Source organism: Acanthopagrus latus, chromosome 23 (genome assembly GCF_904848185.1).
Source record: "Acanthopagrus latus isolate v.2019 chromosome 23, fAcaLat1.1, whole genome shotgun sequence".
Classification (NCBI taxonomy): domain Eukaryota; kingdom Metazoa; phylum Chordata; class Actinopteri; order Spariformes; family Sparidae; genus Acanthopagrus; species Acanthopagrus latus.
This window is the reverse complement of record NC_051061.1, coordinates 7354990-7373229: the sequence shown is the minus strand read 5'-3', so window position 1 is coordinate 7373229 and position 18240 is coordinate 7354990. Positions and strand designations below refer to the sequence as shown.

Here is an 18240-nt window from a genome sequence, read left to right as displayed (position 1 = left end):
ATGTGTTCATACGTTCTTACAGTCACCTGTGAGGCGACATACATTCACTTTAAAATCTAAATCTAAAGTGTTGCAAATGCTAACCGCGTGAGTCGCAGCAGAGCGGCAGCAGTTGAAATGAGGAATTGGTCATGCTGTATCTTCACTATTCATCAACTTTGCACAGACCGAGGCGTCGAAGATGTTTGTTTGCAGGAAGTCAGCGGGCACAAAGAGAGAGAGAGAAGGAAACAGGGAGGGTCAGCTGAGCCTTTTGAATAACAAATAGTGCCAGTAACGGAGTCGACTTGACACGAGCTGACCTTTTCGATCGGAAACAATGAACACTAAACTCACCAACAGATAAAATGGCTGAGCTTTACTTTTCGGCGTTTCATCTTTAACCTCAGATTCTTATTTCACCACAAACATCTGGTGCGGCGTATGCATGTTTTCTGGCTTCTCCTCTGTGGCCCTTAAAACGTCTTTCGCCTTTCTCGCTCTGTCACATTGATTTTGATGCGTTTTCTGTCCCTGCTCCGTGACTCAAAGGCATCAGGCTGCCATCAGACTGTGACGGGACCCATGGTCCAAGACAAGTGAACTGTGAGATGTGTCAGACAGCATCAAGACCTTAAAGTCATATTGAAATGTTACAAGTGTAACTGTATAATAATCCAAAGTGTGCTGCCATGTAAAAATCTGTGTGGCAGGGCAGTGTGAGGACTGGGGAACAGCAGACGTCCTCAGCACGTGAGCTCATGAGCCCACTTCAGACGGGCAGGGCGCTAGCGATTTTAGTTTAGCAGCTACAGTTAAGCTGTTTATGAGAACGCCGAAATGCCGATTTGCTGTGAAATTCCAGAAATGTCAGCCACAGAACTTATCATCAGCTTAAAGATGGGTAGACGCTGACGGAATTTTCATTTTTGGATGAACTTTTCCTTTAAACAATCGACAGGTTTAGCAGATTAACGGGTAACGTGTCAGAGAAAAAAGATCTGAAGTACACATTTAAGTCAGAGTTGAGTCAAAGTTGAGTTTCTAATTTGTTTTCGAGGAATTAATATTGATGAGAAAGTGAAAGCGGCTGCAGGTGCCCATGCTAAGTCAGTAATTGGCCTCCTGCACTTGTGAAATGCAGTTTATTAGCCGATTAAATGCACTCGCCCAGGTTAAAATATCCGCTCCCTGACCTCTGTGGGCACGTAAAACTTTATATTTATTCACCCTTTCCTTCTAAATATAAAACAGTCTGATCTGAGATGAGTGTAACTGCAAGTGAAAGTCTGATTTAGTGATAGTGTTACCGAGATGAGCTGCTGGTTGAGTTGTTCTGACTCAGTTTGAGTTCTGTCTCGTACCTTCAGTGGAGCAGAAACAGTCCGAGCAGAACAACTGTCAGTGTCATAACAGGAAAGAGAGCAGCTCACAACGCTTTCATCAAATGTCTTACTGGGACTTATCACCGTTTAATTGTTACTATTACTTTTAAAAACATTATCAACATTTATCTACAGCTATATAATATTATATAATTGATCATTTAAGTATTAAAACTAAAATCTAAATAACAATGACAAATAGTGGTCATGACATTAATAGAAGAAGATTTAAATATAAAATGATTCATACAACAGCATGACAAAAATAGAATGAAAATACAGAAATATGTAATAGTAATAATAATCATTACATAATAATATAAATAGATGCATTATAAATAAACAAGTGCATTCAAAAATGTGCTTGGTGTAGGTATAGAAATAATACGAAACATGGCCATGTTACGTAAAACACCTCACACCTAAAATTAATTTTTAAAAATTCTACCCATGTTTTGAACTGCCCCATCAATAAAACTACATCAGGTTGCAGGCTGTAAATTATTCCAGAAAAGTTTGGCAAAATATCCGAATGCTCCAAAATTACCGTTTACTGCAGGTACATGTAGTGTAAGCTGAGAGCAGATGTGATGAGTGTGACATGATAAGTATGTTTTGGGGGGTTTTTTTGCCTTTGCAGTTGAATGGATAAAAGTTCTTATTTCCCCTGTCAGAGAAGGAGGGCAATCCTACCTCCTGATACAAGACACTCAGATGGGTGACCTGTGGATCATCAGTTATAAATCTAAGAGCACTGAGCAAGCCTTTAAATAACACAATACAGAGAGAATGGTCACGTCTGTTAGCCCCAATAAAATTGGAAAGAAGACTTATTTCTATAAGTTGCATCCTGACTTGGCGTCTTAGGTTATCTATGTGAATGTAAAGGTAACAATCACCGATCCAGATGCCTGGATACAGAGGCAGAAACAGGATGTTTGAGAAGTATGGGCACCAGCGGGTGGACAGGGCCCTGGGGTGGACATCCTAGAGGGCACTTTGTTCTTGATGAGCAGATCAGCATTTCCCTCATTCTCGAGAAAGCATGAAGTTAGCCTTGTCTGTACACGAGCAAAATGTAGGGCAGAGTTTTTCGATCAGGGTCCTTGGGGGGCCCCCCTCCCCTGCATGTTTTCAGTGTTTAACTGCCCCAACACAACTGATTCAAATGAGTCGTTAACGGTCCGAAGTGTCTAAAACAGTATCATCTGTGTAAGAATGCAAATTACATGTGTTGATGGACATGCTGACATGCTAATCTAATTTAATCTGATCTAATCTGATCTGATCTAATCTAATCTAAGCTAATCTAATCTAATCTGAACTGATCTAATCTAATCTAATCTAATCTAATCTAATCTGATCTGATCTAATCTAATCTCAAAATCTCTTGCAAAATTGTTCATTATACCAACGTGGAGATGTGAAACTACAGCAGTGGGTGCACCACATGAAGCGACGCTGACTGATCCCACCCACTACACCCACGGTTTGATTGACTTCCACGGCTCTGTGCGGCCTTTAAAGTCACCTGGAAAATGTCAAGTATGTGAGGTAGCGGTTTACTGTAAGTAAGACAGTTGAATGGGAAGTAGCTGTGCGCAACAATATAAATGAATCAAACGCAACTTTGTAACATGTCGTTATGAATAAATGGAACATCCTGATATCTGAGAGAGGTTTCAGCTGCCGATGGCTGAAATCACCGAGTGACTGTGCTGTTACCTCAAAGCGTGTGGTTCATTATCAACCACTGATAGTTGTATTTAGATGGCAAAAGTTGAGTGGGCTGTACCATGAAACCAAAATATGTATCCTCTGTGAGAGCGGAGAGCAAAATTGGTTTGATTTACTGCCCTCAAACAGGAAATGTAAGAGTATTGTAAGAAAATGTGGCATGATACTGTTACGACTTAGTGACAAATAAGCTAATAATGTACATGTATTTGCACATTTTGTTTTGTGGGTCAATCTAAAAGAGTTGTTGCACCTGTCTTTCACCACAGTAGCTGCATATCCAAATGAACGTGAGCGTTCAAATGAAAAAAAACAAAAACAGCAGCCGTCGTAACACTGCAAATTAAAGAACAGCTGATGGTGTCTCAAAGTGAGAATGACATAAACTGTCGCTGTGGACAGAAAGAGGGAACTAAAGTCGTCACAGAGGAAACTCCCACAGAGTTCTCGACAGTGCTCACAAGGAGACGAGCTGACAAGTAGGAGGCAGCGGTAACAGGCGGACAAGGGAAATCATGTAAAGGTGGGTAAGTGGGAGATTTACTGCATGAGGCTGTGTGAATGATTGATCACTTCTAAAGTTGTGTCATATTTTTAAAGACCACGGGTAATGTCATTTCACTGCTTGGAACTGTTTGTACAAAAACGTTAATGTTTAGTGTTGTCAATATATGTTCAGCTCACATTTGCCGTAATAAAATCAGGGCACATCTGGAGGAAGTCAAAGGCAACCGGGCTTCTTTAGAACTGATGTCAAAAGGTGTTGAGTTGCTCCGTTACATCCTGTGACTCAGAATTTAGCTGTGTTACAGTAAATGTCTTCAGAATTGTGGAATATTGAGACACACAGGACACATGATTGATTCGTCAGCGTAGATATTTGATCCCGTCATCCACTGATCAACAAGAGACGTAATTTACAGTAATAATGTTTTGTAATATTGAGACTCGGTTACCGTCTTCTTTCTACGGGAGAGGCAAGTGGGTAAAAGAAATTGTGGCTGACGCCGCTAATGCTAGCAAAGGTTTATGTCGCTAACACCAGCTACCTAACGTTGAGCAGTACAGCATGCTGGGCACACACTGTAGAGGTCAGCATTTTGTGCCCACAAACTGGCAAACACCAAGACTTTTCATACCAACAGGTGTTAAACCACTGGCTGACAAACGTTAGAAGCTGGAACCACCCATCAGAATTCTTACACAGACGTAAACCTGGATCATAAAATGATGCAATCACAATCACAATAATGATTTTAAGGAAAAGAGATTCTAAAAGCCATGTAGATATATATTCATATACATTCAAAACAACAATTTGTCGACATTAAAATATTGTCGACACAACTTGGATTTTAAGTTAAAGTTAGATTCACCAGGTGAGAATCAAGTGACTTTAAGTCATAAACGCAGGAGAGAGAACGGTTCAGATCAGATCTTTGTTCTCACTTCCCTCTCAGGCCTTCTGCAGAAAATATTTTCTTGTAATTTTGTAATTTCCTCCACATGCAGGTTTTCCATGCTTATATCTGCGTTCAACTCTGTTTGCCTTTGATTCTGAGCGGCTGAGGGTTTCGTGACCTGTTTGCACCCTGCCATGCGGCCCGCTGCAGCACAGACAACAAAAGAAGCTTGCTTGGTTTCAGTGTCTCTTTTGGCTTCCCACATTCTCCTGGTGGGTTTTCCCCCCAAACCTGCTTCTGTTAACAGCAGCTACAAAGGCGTGAAGGGCAGCCTGCTGTGCCTGAGTGATCCCTCAAGTTCCCCCTTTGGTTTATCGTTAATTGTTCTACGCTGAGATTATCTCAACCATCCCTTGTTTGGTCTTCTTTCTCTTTCCACATTAGTTCTCCTTTCATTATTTGAAGACAGTCCCGCTTAGAAAAGGGGTTCTTCACACACAAATCAGGCAACAAAAAAAAAAAAAAGTTTTAAAATGACATATTATTTCTTATTATTTGTGTACATTTATTTGGAAGCTACAGATTTAAGGAGTGATTCATTAAACCTGTAGCCCTTTTAAAACGTAATTATCAGAAGCTGACAAAGGTTTTTAAGGGACTTTTGGGAAGTTTTAGCGGGACACACACTCAAATTAAAAACTTAAAGGGGCACTATGTAGTTTGGAGAAGAAATTCAAACTCAAAATTTTAATGTTTGTAATATTAGTGATGTAACTCAGAAACATTAGTCTTTTTCCGTAATTGAATAAACAAGCTGTTCTCAGAGGAAAATAAGGTCCCCAGAACACTGTTTGAAGCTAGAAAGGTGGCAGGGTCCGCCACATATAAACAGTAAAACGGTATGAAACTGTGATGATCAGTTTGTTTATTCAGTTTATTCAGTCATGAAAACAAAGAGAGTTTCTTTAGTAATGTACATATAATCAAATCGAAAAGGGGAATATAAACCAAATAACAATAAATTGGACATTTACAACTTAAAGGAATCAGAATATACATTATGTTTAGTAAATAACTGCATACTGGTCTCTTCTAAATGTTAATTGTGTACGGAAGGCGGAACATGGAGTTGAGAAGCCGGTCATCTGCGTCATATTGAGTGTTTTTTAGGTGGATGTGTGTCTCCAGAGACAGACAGCATGTGCATCTTTTTAATATCACATGTGAGAGAGGGAGATAAGAGGCAGGCGGATGTGTGGTGATATCCCACAACAAGCAGAAACTCAAAGCGGAAGTGAGCACTGCTAGTGTGTGACTCATTTCTTCATTATTTCTAGTAAATGAACTCTCTCTCTCTCTCTCTCTCTCTCTCTCTCTCTCTCTCTCTCTCTTTCTCTCAACCTCTACCTCAGATTATAAGCCCGACCTCCCCTCCTCATCAGCAGACTGCTTGAGGATGTGAAAATGCACAATATAATTTCCTGAGATCATCTCAGAAGGAAAAAAGAAAAGAAAAGAAAAAAGGCTGTGTCTGTTCTCAGAAGTGATGCCTCTCTTCTGGGTTCTGCTTTGGTCAGCGCTCCCTCCTCTGGCTCTGTTCTCCGGTCCAGACCGTTGTTCTGTTCAGGAGAGCAGCAGCTTACAGAACGGTAAGTTTCTGCAGTTTTCACTTCACTTGCAACAATACAAGCACAGAAATATTTATATTTTCCATCACTGAATAAACGAGCTGCTCTCGGAGGTAAATGAGGTCCCCAGAACACTGTTCGGAGCTAGAAACGGTGGCAGGGTCCGCCACATGTAGAGAAAGTACAGTATGACGTTGTGTTGTCCTTTAAGGTCACTTTGTTTATTCAGTCATGAAAAAAAGAGTGTTTATTTAATTAGATTATTCACGTGTCTGATTACTTTTTCTTTCATAAAACTAATAAGTGAATCTTTAAGTTGATTTAAATAAAAAATAGGGTTACAAGGTCCATCCATCATCATCATCCATCATCTGTACACATTATGTGTACGCCGCTTAATCCTCTGCAGGGTCGCGGGGGGGCTGGAGCCTATCCCAGCTGACTTAGGGCGAAGGCGGGGGACACCCTGGACAGGTCGCCAGTCTATCGCAGGGCTACACATACAGACGAACAACCGGGCACACTCTAGGGTTACAAGGTTTTAAAAAAAAAAGTTTTCAGGACAGAAATATTCCTGCACAATTACATTTTGCAAAACTGAAGTCGTTCGATACAACAACAGTGCTGCTCACACCGTTGTTGTTAAGCCTTTAACATGCCGAGGGCTGCAGTGATGACGACTTTTGTTGTTAATCAGACATTCAGTCATTTTCACAATTAATCAGTTAATCATTTAGTCAATAAAACCTTTTTAAAAAGCACAAAATGATCATCAGGCCCGGTGTGATGTCCCTAAAAATGTATTTTTTTTTTATGTTTTTGTTTTTTTGTCCAACTAACAGTCTAATACCTACTGTCTCTTTATTAACTATCATAAATCACAAAAAGGAGTAAATGCTGTTCACCATTGTCATTTAACGTGTTAGCATGCCAACATTTTCACGTTTACCATCTTGTTCATTGTATAAACAAACTATTATTTTCGTAGATAATCATGCTTACCCTGCCCACCAGTGATCATGTTTTGTCCATAAAATAAAAGAAATTAATCTACAGTGAAAAAGGGTCAACATGCCCGAGGTGATTTCCTTAAGTTAAAGTGTTCTTTCTTGTTATTTGTATTTTTTTATTTTTTATTTTTTTATCCAGTCAACAGCCCAAAACCCAAGGACTCTTTGTTTATCATCATAAGAGACAAAAAGAAGTAAATCTTTACATTTAAGATGCTGGACCCAGCAAACGTTTAACATTTTTTCTTTGTTTGCATTGATGCAGTTAATTGATTACCAATATAGTTTTTAATTATTATTTTTTTTTGAATCAATCAATCAATCAGTGCATCTACAAATATGCATAAATGACACTGGGAAAGCTGTGCACCACAAGTACTTCTCCTTACTTTATGTATATTTTGCTTTTAATAATTAAGCATCTTCAAATTGTGGTATTTCTACACTTTAATTAAAAGTGCAGTGAATTCAAACAACAGGGGGGCAGCATATCACAAGGGAAACCGCTGCTAACTGTATCTGCTGCTGCTTAACCCTGCAGCTTGCAGTCGTAATAGCTGACTCTGCCTGGACTGGGAGCTCACAGCAACAGGCAGTTATGGGTGTTGCTACTGGACATCACTTATTGAGGTAGAACGCCTTAGCTGTTTAGCTCTCAACTTCAATTGATATCCCTGTAACACAATAAGTAGACCTAATAACATCAAAATGGTTGTTTCTTCACATCCTATTACTAATTTTGTTCTGCATGTTGCACCTTAAATTAAACACTTTTTCCACGACTGCCTACAGAATATATATTGTGCACAAACCCTGAAAACAACACTTGTCCCTGCCATCCCAGAGTTGCTGAAATCGTTACAGTGCTACAACGACTACTTGTCCCATGTGGAGTGCGAGTGGAGGGAACACAGAGACACGGCGCTGCAGCTCTGGTTCAAGGCGGACAGTGGCAGGTAACACCAGCAGGGAGTCTGAAATCAAAGAAAGTGTTTCGTGTGACACTGTCTTGAAACATCAAAACTATGATGAATTATTGTCATTTGTCCCACCGTTCTGTGTCCATGTGTCTGCAGGAGGCAGTGTTTGCCTCACAGTGCCTCAGTGCACGACGAGCACAGGACTGTCCGGTGTAGATATGAAACAAAACTTTTCGTCATGGCCCTCAATCACACCGTGTTCTTCCTGGAGAATAAGACAGAAGCCCTCTGCACATCTGGCTCCAACAAGACTCTGGATCTCTCTCAGCACTGTGAGTTTACGCGTCATCTGTCTGTCACCTTCACTGTGATGATAATATTAGAAATGTTTTAGTTGAGTAATGACTTCAGTGCTTGGCTGTGTGTGTTTGGGTTGTACAGTGAGAGCACGCCCACCAGTTGATCTGACCGTGCGTGATGCAGGTGACAGAGGCCGACGGCTCAGCTGGTCCAGCCCCTACCCCTCCACCTCCTCCCTGAACAAGAACATCACGTATCAGCTCAGCTACAGGACAGACGGAGAGGACATTTGGACGGTTAGCATCAAACATACTGTACAGACTCTGCCACCAGTGTTCAGATCACATGACACAGTACTGTATGGACAAATACTGTTGATCATATCGTTGAGTAGACCTTGAAAGGTTAGCATAGCATGTCTGAAACACTTAAATTCAACTGAAATTAGTCTGTTTTTAACTGCACGAGCGTAGCATTAAATGGACAACAGTCTACAGACTACAATAAAAGTTCTCGAACACAATAACTGACATTTAAACAGCTTCCTAACTTGTACTGAGTAATGATAGCGCAAAAAGCTAGTGGTTTTCTGTAAATAAAAATGTCCACTCCTCTCACAATGGCGTTTCAACCTTATGCTAAAGTCACCATGCTAACATTTATTCAGTGTAAACTGTTGGCATGCTAACATTTTATTAAATAATAGTTTAATGTTTACTGTTTTCACCATCATAGATTAATATGTTACCATGCTAACAATGTCTAAATAATATTGATAACTACGTTCATATTCCTAGCTTTATGTGTTAGCGCCAACATTTTACTATATAGCAGTTGCCCTGTTCACCATTGTAGCTTAACATGTTAGCATGCTAACATTTACTAAATAGTAGCCTAATGTTCACCATTTTCACCATTGTACCCTTATACGGTAGCATGCCAACATTTTCTTAATGTTAATGTTTACCATGCTCACCATCATAGCTTAACATGTCAGCATGCTAACAATGTCTAAATCATAATGTTTACCACGTTCACCATTGTAGCCTCACATGTTAGCATGCTAATTCTTTGGAATAATGTGTTTAGCCTATCCCCCATTGTAGCTTCTTGTGTTGGCATGCTAACATTTACTCAATGACAATGTTTACAGTGTACTGTGGAGATGCTCACAGATGAAGTGATGTTAAAGGTTTTGTAGTGGTTCTGATAGTCATGTCAGCTGTTTTCCTTCCTCTGCCTCTTATCGTATCATCTGACGTTTCCTCAGAAGTCATAGCGACATGTGACACCGTGACACACATCTCTTTTGCTTCTCCCTGCAGGTTGAGAATGTAACAAACACCAATATGAAACTAGAGAAACAGCTGCTGCTCCCGGGTCGCAGGTATGAAGCCAGGGTGAGGGCCCGGGCCAGCGTGGCCCAGTGGAGCCTCTGGAGCCCTGTGGTGACGTGGCAGACTGAAGAGGGTGAGTCAAAGGAAAGCATCTGAAGCGTAAATGCAACACACTGACAAAATCCTGTCTCCTCAGCATCACGTGTACACAAATTAACTTCAACAAGGGTCTTTTCTTCTCAACTAGACCCTGCTCCGTATCTCCTTCCCTCACATTTCTAATCTTCTCCCTCGTTCCATTTTCACTGGCGCCCAGGGAAAGTCTGGAGCTTTGCAGCTGTTGCTATTAGCTCTGTCTCTCTCCCTCCTCTGGCTCTAGATGCTGGGCAGATTCCCAGAGTGCATTGTGTGCTGGACGGAGAGAAGACGGTGATGTGTAGCTGGGAGGTGAGCAGAGAGCTGGCTCGCCTCATCACCTACCAGCTGTCCTGTCGACACAAGCAGTCTGCATCGTAAGTCGAGCGCCACGCCGCGACAATACCACCCTCATGTACAATTCATTCGTTTGTTGATGCCAATGCATCCCCCCCCTCTATCTTTCCAATCCCTGCCTTCAGGTCTGAGAGATGCTGTGTGAACCCAACGGTCACCCCTGACCTCAGCGGGACGGTGCTGAAGTACAGCTGCTCGCTGACTGTCGCAGATCCTGCACATCAGCAGCTGGAACTCCGACCGACACGCAACGCCAAGATTTTTGAGGCCTCCAAACACAGTGAGTAGGCACGAGGCAGAGGGGCCGAGCATCATGGGAGAGATAGAGCGGAGGCACCGCTGGAGGGAGGGGGGGGCGGGCCTCTGAGCAGAGGGCGAGATAACTGTGTCCTGCCAAATTAAAAACACACAATGGGCCTATAAATGTGCAGGAAGCTGTGCAGACACACAGGGCAGAGCAGCCGTGGCGTGAATGAGGGCCCCCACCTAGTGTTCGAACGGCGCCACCGCACCTCTGTCACTTCATCATGAGGCAATGAGATTGCTCGGTTTTATTCTGTCGAATTTACACTTGACACACTTGTCTGAATACTCACCAAAAATCATGAGCAGCATTTAAGAGTCCATAACTGTTATGCACGAAACTGAAGCAGATCAGGATTAAAGTTAAAGGTGCACTACGCAGTTTTTTAGGGAGAAGCTTCAGTCAGAATGGAAGGATCTTCATGGACATGATACTTTTACACCAAAATAAATTAAATAGACAAACGCATTTCATTTTTAAGACTGAATAAACAAAATGACCTCAATGGAAAATTTTGAATTTTAAAAAAAAAAAAAAAAACATATCAATGCATGCTGGGAAGTCCCCTAGAAACTTTTTTTAAGTAGCACATCCAACTGAACAAAATATTTCGAGACTTAATGTTTGAAGAACTGGTTTTTAAAAGTCTCTAAGTGATCTGATATATTTTTAAAAATCTAATTCTTAAGTTATATTAAATAAATCAAATTTTTACATTAACATTAACATATTTTTTTTCAGTGCCATGTGCTGAAAATCCTAAACATCCTGAACTTTGTTTTGTGCAGTTCGTCCCAACCCACCGCTGGATGTAAAGGTAAGGAACAAAGGCAGCAGCTGGATCGTGGACTGGACCAATCCAGCAAACACATCTCCCAGGATCCGCTTGTATTATCAGCTCTGCTATTACAGGACAAAGGAGCAGGTGAGAAACGCCTCACAACGCTCTCATGCACACTCATATTATAGTATCATAGTAAAGCAGCTAGTTAAATCTGATCAATCATCTTTTTCAGAACTGTTCTACGAGAGATTCTATCAGGACCATTCCACAGGGGTCCATGTCCCTGACCATCCTGCAAGATGATCTGGTCCCGTCCCAGGACTACCAGGTCAGGGTCAGGTCCCTGGTCGCCGTCGGACACGAGTCCAGCTATGATGGAATCCCGTCGGACTGGACCGATCCTGTGGACTGGATATCAAATGAGGGTACGCTCCACCAGACAGTGAAGAAAGTGCCCAGATTATTCAGACCTCAACAACCTGGGCCTTAAAACCAATCACACACACATCATGAATGTTGGTAATCATAATCACGTTCATCATTTGTTCTGTTTTCTCTCCCCTGGCAGCCTCCTGGTCCATCAACACCCTGATCTATTTCTCCATCGGTGCGCTGGTGGTCACAGTCTTCCTCACGCTCTACTGCACCATTCCTGCCTGCCAGAGGTCCGTCACTCATGTTCCTTTATTTCTCTTTACGTTTCAGAAAAGGGAACGTGATACGGAAATGCATGCATTTAAAAAAACATTTAAGAAATGTAAATAGATTTGATGGAAAAGTAAATAATTAGAGGGATTATAACAATGAAAATAATACAGAAACAAGTTGTTTTGTGGAAGAAATTTTAAGAGGAAGAGAAAGATCATAATCAATAACTATAATAATAATAATGTAATAATTTAGTGCACCTTTCAGGCCTTCATTTATTTTTTAAGATATCTTAGTGTGCATTTGATGGTATATAAATTGATTTACTGAGCCTTTCATTTATTTCTTTATTTGTTTCTGATATTAGTTCCTCCATTTATGATTGCCTGAACACTTCCTTAAAAGTTGTAGTCCTGTGAAATAAAGTGTAACTACAGCAGGCAGATGAACAAAACAGAGCGCGTGTATATGGCAAAACTGTATCTAAAATGCAATCGAGTGAAGCTGCCAAGCCCAGAAAAGTTGAAGTGCCTTATCTTGCATTGCTTTGCAGCTACATGGGCTCCCATTTGTCGCTTTGTAAAGCCTGAAAGTAGCACAGACCCGACTGACACGCTTCACCCATCTGCTGAATAAAGTTTTATCAAAGACGAGTGCGTTCTCAATGTTAGATTTTTCTTTTTGTTTGAAACTCTCTTTCTCTCTCTGCGTGCTGTGTTTTGAACACACAGGAGGGTTGTTCTGTGGGTGGACTCGGTTCCTTCTCCGGCCAAAAGCAAAATCCTTGCTGAGATCAAGGTGAGAAGAGATGAGCAATAATAAGTGTTTCTGTATATTTGTGCTGGTGTGACTCTCATTTTGTGCGACATGTAAATCACAATGTCTGTCTGTGATCCAGTATGTCGACAGACGCACCTTCATGCAGGGCGAGAGCATGTCCGTGTGCAAAGTGCAGCGCTTCGACAGCATGTCGACATGGTAATGCTCTTCACGCTTTACATTTCCGAGCAGATAAAGATAATGAAAACAAATTCTTCCGCTGTGCGAGAGGACAAACTCACAGGCTGATTCTGTGTTATCTGGCAAAAACACTTTCCGCCCTTGTGTCTCCCCTGCAGCTCCTCAGACACCTCACTGTGGCCGGCCGAGGACAGCGGGAAACAGTCTCTGAAGCAGGACGAGGGCTGCTGGAGGTGCGATAACCAGCCGTCTCTTGCTGTGGAGGTGAAAATCTCTGACGGGTCGTCCTTTAGCTTCAGCGGGCCGTACATCTTCTGCCAGGTCAGTTCTTCACAGCCACAGCCAGGGTCATCCGTCAGGTATCCAGGCGCTGGGAACACCTCACACACTTGACCTGACATTCCTCAGACCAGTCAGTTAAGTCAAGCCAACTAAACCAGCCACTGACTGTAGCTTCATTTTTAAATATCCAAACATGAGAGTGGTATTAGTCTTCTCATCAAACTCTCAACAAGAAAACAATTAAGTATATATCCCAAAATGTTGAACTATACCTTTAATCAAAATGAAATCAAAGTAAAATGCTATGTGAGTACTATGGAAACATACTGTGAGCAGAAACAATTCACAAGAGCCATGTGTGCAATTAACAAAGAAAAAACATGAGTTAGTTTGCAACCATTAAAGGAGCACTTTGTAGTTTTGGGCTAGAATTTTAATCAGAAGATATAGATCTGCAGGGACTGCCTCAACAAAATAAACTCTCTTTGTTTTCATGACTGAATAAACTGAATAAACAAAGTGACCTTAAAGGACAACACAGTCTCATACCACTTCACTTTGTTTATATGTGGCGGACCCTGCCACCTTCCTAGCTTCAAACAGCGCTCTGGGGATCTTATTAGCTCATCATTATTGTAAATCTCAAAATTCTGAGTTGAATATCTTCTACAAAACCACACAGTGCCTCTTTAAGTTATGTTCTTAACAACACTGTTTCTGCCTGACAGACATCGGAGGCAAACAGCAACCCAGTGGATGTCCAATGTGAAGAGACAGAAACCCTGCCAGATGACCCTGCATCTCCCTCCCCTGTGAACTTCACCCTCTACGGGAAAGGTTACGTATGTCTGCCAAGCCGCAACGTCTCCAGGTCCACACAGGATCTCGCGTCTCACAGTGATGCCAACGCGGACACGCTCAAGCACGGCAGCCCCGAACAGGACCAGCACCGTCCAGGTACCACGCTCTGCCCCGCTGATGAGACGGACGTTCAGCCAGCCGTCGATGAGCCCAGCATCAGCCCCCGACCTCCAGATTACATCTCAGGACCTCTCACTGCCTGGCCTCAAGGGGGCAACACACAGGCCTCGGGGTACTGCTTCCTTCCACAGCCCACATGAGAGCAGAATCGAACCTGGAAAGGGAAGAGCATGAACGAGGACGACTTCCTCAGGACCAATAAATCTATTTCTAGTTTTTCTTTATGGATGCCCCTTTTATGTGAAAAATGCAATCTGAGGTTTTTAAAACATTCAAAAGGATTGTTTAAGAGCCATTTAGCTCATCTGACCTGTTATCAGGTTAACTGGCTGACCCATGGAGGGCAGTAGCGAGCTGAGACTGCTAATGCAATGCATGTGAATCTATGGGATGGACTACAAGCATGGCAGATAAATGAAGATCATTTACCTCCTTTGTGAAGGTTCCCACACATCTGAATGGCCCTGCAAGATTTCTTAAGAACTGTGTTGATGCGTCATCCGCATTGCCACTTCCTCAAATGTGCCATGTCTCTTACAGCTGACGTAGGATGATGCAAATTGCATTTCACAGGGGGTAAAAAGTGTGCAACTTCGCTGACTGACTGCCGTGTTCACTGTGGTCATGTACGCACATTTGCATGGATATGTGTGAGTTAGGACCTTGTTGTCAATGTTGTAGCCTATGTGTTGCTGAACATATATATATATATATATATATATATATATATAGATATATATATATATATATATATATATATATATATATATATACATATATATACACACAGTATATTATCTACAGTCTACGGGCTTAAACTGTGTGGCACCTGCACTGTCAAGTGCCTGCAGAGACATTTAAAAATTGAATAACAGTTTTAGCTACATTAAATGTATGAGACATGTATTTTCTTCAGGCGTGTCGTTAATAGGACAGGTCTGTTTTTATGTCTGTAACTGACTGCTGCACTTTTGTATAGTCAACTTGTAAATAGGTGTGGTTTTGTGAATGTCATACACACGCGCATGAAGTCAGGCTCAGTCTGCACGCTGGCCGGCAAGCTGCACAACACACACTCATTTTCCAGTTTATTAGCTACACCTGTAACTGATGCCGTCCATCAGAACTGCCCTGCAATAAATCCTGCCTTCATGAAGGTTATGATCAGTTGTCATTGGAACATTTTTTGAGAGGTGTTGATTTAAGTGTGAGGGTGTAGCCTAATTTGTGGCGATGGATTTTTTTTTGTTTGTTTGTTTTGTTTTTTGTTTTTGCTTTATACCAGGTGTAAACCAAACGGACAGATTTCTTTATTATTTTTTTGGAGCCCCAGTAACCAATAACACACTTTTTTAGATTTGGTAAACAAATGAAATTACTTGAATGCCACATGATTATCATAGTACTGATTCATTTAGTTTATTTTTTGATATATTTTAATATTTCTTAGGTTATCTATTTCTGTTTTGGTGTTCATACACTATTGGTAAGTCATGTTCTTACAAGAAAAAGTATCTCTGACATCGTCCTCTGTCCGGGCCCCCTGGTGACAACGAGGCCCTAAGCGCGTGCCTAGAATTACCGGAAGCTTCCCCATTCATACTGACAGGTGTTTGTCTTATTTTGTCCACCCTGTTTATATCAATGAGAGCAGTCCAGCCATTGATTGGAATATGTCGTTTTAAATCACACAAATTCCACTGGAGTCCAGAGGAAATGACATTGAAATGACATTTAGATCTGCCGAGGGTTATTATATTTACTCACTACCTCATTAGTTATGAGTAACTAAAGTAACTGTTACAAGCTCTCACTGAATCAATTTTTTTTTTATAACAGAAAACTTTTTTTTTTTGAAAAGTCAATTAAGCTTTAAATTTAGCTAAGACTGGCAATCTGTGAAGTTAGCTTTCACTTGATGTACCTGAGCAGTTTGTGATGAAGCTCTGTAATGCTTTTTTTTTTTTTTTTTTCGTGGTAGAGGGTGCATGAAGTGCAACACAAGCTCGTAGGGCAACATTTATATGTTATGATGACTGCCATGCTGTGTTTTGACTTTGCAGGGCAGACCTGTCCCTCCTGTCTGTTTACATCACACTTAGCATTAGCACCGACTGTGTGTTAGCTGTCAGAGGTTATACTGAACCCTATCCGTCTCCTCTCGTCCCGCCCTTTCTCTCCTGTACAATGGTAAAGGGGAGAGTCTCAGCACATTGCAGTCACTCATTTTCCATATTAAATTGATAGAAACATTCTTGTACACATATGTATAATTTTAAACTTTTTATTTCTCGCTTCTATTGTCGAGCTGTCAATGGTTAAGAGCAGCCCGTGTTGCCCCATCACTGGGAGAGCTGTCAGACTATGTTGGGTAAATTCTATTTTTCAAAAACCAAAACTGACTTTCTCAATTTGGGTTCCAAAACAAACTCTTTCTCTCCTTTATTCTGTTGAAAACAATATCATTATTTTGTTTTTCTTCACTTTTATGGTTGAAAAATTAAATAAATTGCCCTCCCCTTACATTATGGTCACATGAAGTAAATGTCAAGAGCAAAATGACAAGAGAAAAAGCAAATAGCACACTGTTTGAATGTTTAAAATGCGCCCTCTGGTGTTGGAGTTACGGCTGGTGCGACGACCAACCCGCGGGACAAGATGCCCAGATCTCCCCTACACACAGTAACACACACAGTAACACACACAGTAACACACACAGTAACACACACAGTAACGACCAAGGTACGTTGACATTGATAATCACAAAAAATATCAGTTTACAAACATACAAATAAATGTGGTAGCCCGATCAGTTTCAGTTTTTTTTATCCATGGGGATGGATTTTTGTATTTTGTCTTGTTTTTTAATCTCATGCACCGCTGTTGAATAAAATATAGATTAAACATAAAAATGAAAATGCAGAAATGTTTGGTTTTTTCTCCAAGAAAAAAATGAATCCTATTTCATATTTCATTTATTGTTATTTGACAGATGAAACTGGTTAATTCCAGTTTGATTCCTGTCGAACATTTACAGTATTTGACTAAAAAAAAAAAAAAACTTGTTACAACAGTAAAAGAAGCGTTGGTTCTGTAGTCTGCATAGATTTGTTTGTTAATTAACAGTTTGATTTTTTTCTTGATCAGATTTTAATGTATTTTACGAACGAGTCAGCAACTTGAGATCTGAGTTATTTTGGCAGCTGGGAGCTTTGTATACTCTCTTACTCTGCAGACACACACACACACACACACACACAGACACACATTCACATTGTTATCTAATTTATTGCTCTGTTTATCTGCACATCTGTCTCGCCTAACAGGGCTGTGCAGAGCGTTTTGTATTCAGCCTTGCCAGTTTCTGGGAGCGGGTATGTAATACACATGTGTTGTATGTGCATGTGTGAGGTTTCGACGCAGTAACACTGGAGCACATTTATATCATGAACATATTGTGCGATCGAGCGATGCACAAGCCTTTCTTGTTTCTGCAGAGTGAACACAATGCTGGAATTCCAGGCACGCTGATATCGACTTCCTGTGTTTCCAGCCCATCGCTAGGTACGACTTCCTGTCTGATGAGGCTGAGGAGCAGTTTGACACACACCGACTGTGTCACGGTGCCCGCAAAGACGCTATTTGGCCTTGACTGTGCTGTGGAAGGTGAGGGGGAAGGTGATTTGGATGTGTTTTCCCAGCATTCCTGGCTTTTGTAGATGCTCAACGTCAAAAAACAGCCACATTCCTCACAGTCACCGTTGGAGGGACTATTGTTCCCCGGAGACAGGGAAGCTTTGAGTGACCGGCTGAGTGAACGTGCTTCAGATTCATATCGCTCTTCATCAGTGAAATGAGAAAAGAATAGATTAAGGACAAAGGTCGGGGTTGATGGGAAGACCAGGGGCTAGTGTGCGTGTGCTTGATGACAGAGTAGGTCTGTGGTGATACAGTGTACAGCGTGTCCCTGTCCTGTGTTGTACATAAAAACAGGAAAATAAAAGCGCTGGAAGGTGTAGGGAGTGCGCGGCGCCACACGGATGCTTGTGTAACCTCCTGTTCAAAGGCCTGCTGTTTCCTCACCACGGTA

The 18240-nt window shown here is 41.4% G+C and overlaps 1 protein-coding gene and 1 long non-coding RNA gene across 5 annotated transcripts; one reads left to right on the top strand and one right to left on the bottom strand.

Moving 5' to 3' along the window:
- Window positions 1-3555: 3555 nt before the first annotated feature.
- On the top strand, window positions 3556-17012 carry csf2rb (colony stimulating factor 2 receptor subunit beta). 4 transcript variants are annotated; one of them, XM_037090072.1, is made up of 15 exons: window positions 3556-3624; window positions 5917-6153; window positions 7987-8098; window positions 8219-8394; window positions 8474-8658; window positions 9688-9832; window positions 10079-10211; window positions 10317-10471; window positions 11284-11420; window positions 11512-11704; window positions 11848-11944; window positions 12659-12725; window positions 12826-12905; window positions 13046-13208; window positions 13898-17012. In XM_037090072.1, exons 2-15 carry the CDS (start codon window positions 6051-6053, stop codon window positions 14288-14290), a joined length of 2139 nt encoding a protein of 712 aa, XP_036945967.1. In that variant the 5' UTR covers window positions 3556-3624; window positions 5917-6050; the 3' UTR covers window positions 14291-17012. The 4 variants fall into 4 exon arrangements, with proteins under 4 accessions (XP_036945967.1, XP_036945970.1, XP_036945968.1 ...); XM_037090075.1 differs by having other exon boundaries at window positions 8504-8658; window positions 13898-14290; XM_037090073.1 differs by having other exon boundaries at window positions 3581-3628.
- LOC119014680 lies at window positions 7572-9677 on the bottom strand. Its single transcript, XR_005073037.1, has 3 exons — window positions 9536-9677; window positions 8519-8627; window positions 7572-8427 (listed from the first exon to the last, which is right to left on the bottom strand). It is a non-coding gene; the product is annotated as an uncharacterized LOC119014680 (long non-coding RNA).
- Window positions 17013-18240: the final 1228 nt, after the last annotated feature.

Excerpts from the sequence above, each read along its gene's own strand:
- csf2rb (XM_037090072.1), top strand. The coding sequence starts at position 6,051 with ATGCCTCTCTTCTGGGTTCTGCTTTGGTCAGCGCTCCCTCCTCTGGCT. Across the intron at positions 10,212-10,316 it reads CGACACAAGCAGTCTGCATC|GTCTGAGAGATGCTGTGTGA; the intron begins GTAAGTCGAGCG and ends CCCTGCCTTCAG. Across the intron at positions 12,726-12,825 it reads AAATCCTTGCTGAGATCAAG|TATGTCGACAGACGCACCTT; the intron begins GTGAGAAGAGAT and ends TCTGTGATCCAG.